The following is a 6918-nucleotide window of genomic DNA, read 5'->3' as shown; positions in this document are numbered from 1 at the left end:
ACCAGATGTGTGGGCAGGAAATCCAAGGATGGGAGGGGCTCAGGTCTGGAGCTGAGGACCAAAAGTCCTCATAATACTAACCATGAAGTCACCAGTGAATTAATTATTCAATTAGGTTAACACCTACACTAGCCAATTAGCTCACAAGTGCCCCCATCTGAAGAGGACCAACTCCTGAACATATGAACCTTTCCGAGAGACACTCCATCTTCCAAAACACAAGGGCAAAAGCTCTTGCCTTAAAGGGAACAGATATGCTTGAGGGAAAGAAAAAAGCTCGATAGCATTCATTGTCAGAGAAATGCAAATTAAGACTACAATGAGAGTCATTTAATAACCATTAAAATAATTCCATTACAAAGAAAACATAATCAATACAAATCACAAGTGAGACAGAGGAGCAATGCATCCTTCATCCATAACTGATGGGAATTAACAACTGCATTATTTGTTTGCAAAACAAGTCTTTCAATTTATCAGACTTTAAAACATAACCCTTACCTGTGATTACATCTAGGTATTGACCAAAAGAAATAAAGATGTGTCCACAAAATCATTCATGGGAGCCATAGTCATAGCAACCCACAAATGGGAAACAACCTAGATTTGCCTCATCAGAACAGTAATTAAATGTGAAATAGGCACACTGGAATACTGCTCAGGAATGCACAGAAAGTAACTACTCACTAGTGCAAACATAGAGGAATGAAAAATATTCCAGTGCATAGAAGTGGCCAGATACAATCCCATCTAAGTTCATTGATACGAATATTAAGATCTGACAGACAAATGTATGGAAGCAGATTTACAACACTGTATGCCTGTGGGAAAAGGAAGGGAATGATGGAGAATTGTTCCATTAGAGCTGGGTGATATGGCAGAGACATTTCTGTAGTATCTGGTGATGATAAGTACACACAAGGGTTCAGATGTCAAACTGAACACTGAACTAAAGATTTAAGATACATGTTTGGCCGGGCACCAGTGGCTCACACCTGTAATCCTAGCTACTCAGGAGGCTGAGAGCTGAGGATGGCGGTTCAAAGCCAGCTGGGGCAGTAAAGTCCGTGAGACTCTTTCCTCCAATAATCCACTAGAAAACTGGAAGTAGAGCTATGGCTCAAGCAGTAGAGCGCTTGCCTTGAGCTGAAGAGCTGAGGGACAGGGCCCAAGCCCCGAGTTCAAGCCCCACAACCAAAAAGAAAAAAAAAGAGACATGTTTGATTGTGTGCAAATCTGACTCAATTCAAATAATTCTTTGTTGTTTTTTGTTTGTTTGTTTGTTTTTATAATTCGTAGGCATTTCCACCATAATGGTTATGGCTGAATTGGTTTTGTTGTCCTTACCTTGTGGCTCTCTAACTCTCTTCACACAGTGAAATTAGAGTGATATTGTCAGGAGGATCCAAATATCAGGCAGTTCAGGGACCTTCTTAGGCATGAGCAGCTTGAAATCATGACCCTCTGGGAGCTAAGAAAGCCCTCGGGGTCATCTTCATTCTCCCATTTTCCATTTGTACAAACTGAACCCAAGAGAGTTGAGGTGACAGGAAATGGTGTGTAAAGTTAGGAAAAGAGTAGGAGAAAAAGAGCACAACACTGGAGAGTTTCTACCAAGCTCATCCAGCCGGGGTCTCTCCAGTGCTTCTCTCCCTCCAAGTTTCCACAGGAGGTCTCCCAACACCCCCAGGCACAGACACACATTGGTGACTGGACTCAGCGTCATAACCCATCTTCAGTCTTTGGGCACTCAGTACACATCTTAACAGGGAAATGTTTGTCAACTACTTGCAAAGGGGCTTACAATGCAGACAGTGGCACACCGAAACACAGAAAACAAAGGTGCTAGGGAGCCAAGAAAAAATTATCACCAGTTAATTCCTTGTTGTGACACCCTGTTTACTTGCTGAAGAAAGATCTCATAGGTAGCTCTATGCTTTCAAATAGCTACTGTACAAAGGGAAACAAAAGCAATTTCCTATGTCCATAAATTTTAAAAAAGAAAACAATTTCTTCAGTGAGTAGGGAAATGGGTTAAAGGCATATCTATTCCCAGTAATGAAACTGGAAAGAGAAGGTGTCTTTTTGTGTGTGTGAGATACTTCCATTTATTTTTAATTATTTATTTTTAATTATTTTTTATTTTATTGTCAAAGTGATGTACAGAGGGGTTACAGTTAACTAAGTAAGGTAGTGATTACATTTCTTACTCTTTTAGAGGTTTTCATTGAGAAAAGTCACAGAATACAATCAGTATTAGTAGAAATATAGTGGTTTTATAGTTACAACTGTTGCCGTATATTGAATTATTTCTGTGATACAAATACTTCTACTCTGTCACTGCTACTACCAAAACCACAATAACAATTTCAACAATAATTTCAACTTCCTCCTCCTTCTCTATTTTTCCTCCTCTTCTCCTTCTCTTCCTCCTCCTCTTCTTCTTCTCCTCCTCCTCTTCCTCCCCTTCCTCCTCCTCCTCATCCCCTCATTCTTTGCTTCCTCCTCCTCCTCTTCTTCCTCCTCCCCTCATTCTTTTCCTCTGCTTTCTTCTTCTCTTCGTTCTTCTCTGTCTCCTTCTCCTGCTTCCTACTTTTCCTCCCTCTCCACCCCTTGCTCCTCCTTCATGATTAGCACAGAAATACAGTATGTTTCATATTATTATTTTCATATTACCTAAGGAAACTAAGCTTTATAAAGATAAGCAGGAACTTACTCATGATCACACAGCTGTCAGATCAAAAATGGAATGACTTGCTGATCTAAATTCTGTGATACAAGTCAATTGGATATACAGCATCCTTTCTATTAGCCAACCTCAATATTCAAATAAAACAAAGGTGATACCACCTAACAATCTACCAGAATAAGGTAGCCAGACTTAGAAAATACAAATTATAAAATGTCAGCTAACTTTGGATTTTAGATCGGCTTCAGATGAAATTTTTATTCTTTGAACTCAATTGTAAAAGGTATCCTGTATGGTAACTGGAAATACAGCCAAGGATACAGATTAAGAATACAGGGTTCCTTAGGGTAGGGACAGCAATGATATGGCTAATTGAAGCCCCTGAGTACAACTACTTAAAGATAACTAAAAAATATAAACAAAGAATACATGGAGGCAGGTACTGGTGGCTCATGCTTGTAACCCTAGCTATTCAGGAAGCTGGGATCTGAGCATTAGAATTCAAAGCCAACTGTCACAAGAAAATCCATAAGACTCATATCTCCAATTAACAAACAGAAAACTGAAATGCTTTTTCTTTGTGATGTTAAATGGAAAAACGCAAAACTCTATAAAACATGATTCCAGCTTTTCAGCTTTATGAATGGCATGTGTAAATTCCAGTGCTGGTGGCTCATGGATGTAACCCTAGCTACTCAGGACACTGACATCTGAGGATCCAGAAGCCAGCCAAAGCAAACAAATTAGAGACTCTTACCTCCAATTAACCAGAAAAGAGCCAGAAGTAGAGGTGTAGTATGCCAGCCTTAAGCAAAAAGTTAAGTAAGAGTGCAAGGCCCTGAGTTTAAGCCCCAGTATCTGTACAAAAAAACAACAACAACAACAACAATTTTTTTCATTTAAGTAGAAGACAATTTAACAAAAATAATCTTAAAATGATAGATATGGGATTTATTTCATTATTGTATTCCTTTAGTCTTCCTATCCTTCTACAATGTTTCTATTACTTTTATAATGAGAAAATAACATTTCTAAAGAGATTAAAAAATATATGAAGAGGATGGGCTGGGAATGTGGCTTAGTGGTAGAGTGCTGCCTAGTATGCATGAAGCCCTGGGTTCGATTCCTCAGTACCACATAAACAGGAAAAGCTGGAAGTGGTGTTATAGCTCAAGTGGTAGAGTGCTAGCTTTGAGCAAAAGAAGCTCAAGGACAGGGCCCAGGCCCTGAGTTCAAAGCTGCAGGACTGGCAAAAAAAAAAAAAAAAATATATATATATATATATATATGAAGAGGAAAGGACTGGGAAGGAAAGTAGATCAGTGGTAGAGTGCTTACCTCACATGCATGAGGCCCTGGGTTCGATTCCTCAGCACCACATAAGCAGAAAAGTCTAAAGTGTCTCTGTGGCACAAGTGGTATAATGCTAGACTTGAGCTGAAGAGCTGATGGACAGTGCCCAGGCCCAGAGTTCAAGCCCGACAACCGATCCCCCCCACCCCCAGATGGTGCATGCTTGTAATTCTAGCACTCAGGGTGCTGAGGAAGTAGGATCACAAGTTTCAGGAATACCTGTGCTACAGAGAAAGAAAGAAAGAGAGAGAAAGAAAGAGAGAAAGAAAGAAAGAAGGAAAGAAAGAAAGGAAGGAAGGAGAGAGAGGAAGGAAGGAAGGAAGGAAGGAAGGAAGGAAGGAAGGAAGGAAGGAAGGAAGGAAGGAAGGAAGGAAGGAAGGAAAGAAAAGATGAACCAGGCAATCCTAGCTACTTAGGAGGCTGAGGACAGCAATATTACAGTATACCCTGAGTCATACCACTTGTGTGGCCCCTTTTCAACACATAGTTGGACACAGTGGTACACATATATTTTTCTGGTTTCATATGAGGCTGAGATTGGGAGAATCATAGCTCTAGGCCAATCCAGTGAGGGACGTCCCTAAGAGTATATCTTATATCTCAACAGAAAGAGGCTGTGTATGGACGTAGAGCAGTGCATGCTTATCATTCCATCTATGTCAGGAAGCCTGAGATATGTGGGTTACAGTCCAGATGCTGCCTGGGCAGGAAGAAAGACCCTATCTCAAAAGTAACCAGTATTTTAAAAATAAAGGGAACTAAGGGCCTAAATTCAAATACAGTAGCTAAAGAAAGAGGCAGAGAGAAAGAAAAAGGAGAGAGGGGAGGAGGGAAGAAGAAAGAAAAGGAGAGGAGAGGAGAGATGTGAAAGAAATTTTAAAACTGAAAAGGTTCATTGGCTTTAATGGATATTTGGTAAAACATTCCAATAAAATTGGGAATACTTAGATAATAAAACTGAGCAACTATCAAATAAAATATAATAAATTCTGCCTTATGGGGAACATGATTTACTATTAGTGTTCTGTTGATGGAAAACAGAATGTTCTTTGACATGATATCAAACTAAAACTTTTAGCTTGATCTCAATGAAGATTATTGCTAATAAATGAGAAGAAAGAAAATAAGACATAGAATTAAATAGAAAGCATACTAAAAAATGCTAGGTGGATAGCTAAGATATGGAACCAACCCAGAGGCCCCTCAGTAGATGAATGGGTCAAGAAAATGTGATATAGATAGACAGACAGACAGACAGACAGACAGATAGATAGATAGATAGATAGAGATATACACAATAGAATTCGTTGCCTCCATCAAAAAGAATGACACTGCCCAACTTGTTAGGAAATGGGAAGACTTGGAAAAAATTTAGTGAAATAAGCCACAAGAAACATAGGTCCCATGGTTTCCCTTATTTGCAACAACTAATATATGTATAGGATAATCTTATCCAATGAGCTGAAAAGCTCAAAAGCTATGTATATATGACCATATAAGATGATGCTAAGTGAAATGAACCCCAAGATAGGGACACAAGAAGTTTTTTCTTTGTCTGTTGTTTTTAACATGCTATGTCATTTTTAAAAAATTTCTTTTGTATGTTTATCTCCCATGGTATAACCTTTTTTCACTGTATTTGACTCTGGTGCCCTGCATCTTATATATACATTTTTCTAACTTGGGGACAGGAAGGGAAATAACAAAATGCTGAAACAGGAATACAGGTTGATCCATTATAACAAAGAGATGCACAAGACACTGTTAAAAATGAACTTTACAACTTCAGGTGAGGGCAGGAAGAGTTGGGGAGGTGGGGAGGGAAGGGATGGTAGGGGAAAAACAAAGGACGGGGTAACAATGCTCCATAGGAAATGTACTTATCACCTTACTCATGTAATTGTAACCGCTCTGCTATGGTGCAGCATTCCAGCTCTGAGAAGTCAGTTCTTCAAGTTCTGCTGCATTCACACGTCCAAGCAAGGACTAATGACCTTGGTCGTTCAAGGCAGTCACACCAAAAGTCTTTCTGTGGACTTTGCTTGGCATTGGCATTTGGTACCTCACATGCTTCCAGAATTTAGAATTCAGGGACTGGTTGTTGGCCATGTAGTCTTCCCTCCACTTTATGGTCCCCTGAACTTCCACAAGGCGCTTGAGGGACTCTTGAAGACCCCCAGTCTGCAGAGCATCTGGTTCTCCCAGGGCCTCCATTTCAATAAGAATCACTTTGGAGTCATTCTGGATGAGGGCGCTGTGCAAGGCAATCTCCTGCTCATAGACAAACTCCTTGCTGTGTGAGACATGAGGGGTCATGATGAACATGTGCCTCCTGCTTCTCCGTATGTTGGTTTCCACTGTAGTCGCTACATCTAGTTATATAAGAAATGGATTGAGATTTCCTATCATTTATTAGGCCTAATGTTTGGATCATAAATGTTCTGGGCATTAAGCCAGGCATCAGTGGCTCACTCCTGTAATTCTAGCTACTCAGGAGGCTGAGCTCGGAGGATCACAGTGCAAAGCCAGCCTGAGCAGGAAAGTCCATGAGACTCTTATTTCCAATAAACCACTCACAAAACTGTAAGTGGCACTGTGGCTCAAGTGGTAGAGCACTTGCCTTGAACTATAGAGTTGAGGGATAGCGCCCAGGCCCAGAGTTCAAGCCCCACAACCAACCAACCAACAAACAAACAAATAAATATTCTGGGCATTAAAAAAATTCTCATTGTTGGGCTGAGAAGGTGGCTCAGTGGTAGAGCGCTTGCCTTGCATGCATGAGGTCCTGGGTTCGATTCCTCAGCACCACATAAGCAAAAAGAAAAAAGCTGGAAGTGGCGCTGTGGCTCAAGTGGTAGAGTGCTAGCCTTGAGCTG

General features: G+C 40.4%; 1 protein-coding gene across 1 annotated transcript in view; it reads right to left on the bottom strand.

Annotated features, from left to right (window-relative positions):
* Positions 1-6028: 6028 nt before the first annotated feature.
* Il1rl1 (interleukin 1 receptor-like 1) overlaps positions 6029-6918 on the bottom strand; it is a 15546-nt gene continuing 14656 nt past the window's right edge. The window contains exon 10 of the mRNA XM_013019739.1: positions 6029-6414. Coding sequence (XP_012875193.1) covers positions 6029-6414 — 386 coding nt within the window. The remainder of the gene's footprint in view (positions 6415-6918) is intronic.

Source organism: Dipodomys ordii, unplaced genomic scaffold (genome assembly GCF_000151885.1).
Source record: "Dipodomys ordii isolate 6190 unplaced genomic scaffold, Dord_2.0 Scaffold47, whole genome shotgun sequence".
Taxonomy (NCBI): Eukaryota; Metazoa; Chordata; class Mammalia; order Rodentia; family Heteromyidae; genus Dipodomys; species Dipodomys ordii.
Note: the sequence above shows the minus strand (reverse complement) of the source record. Positions and strands in the feature narration are given on the sequence as shown.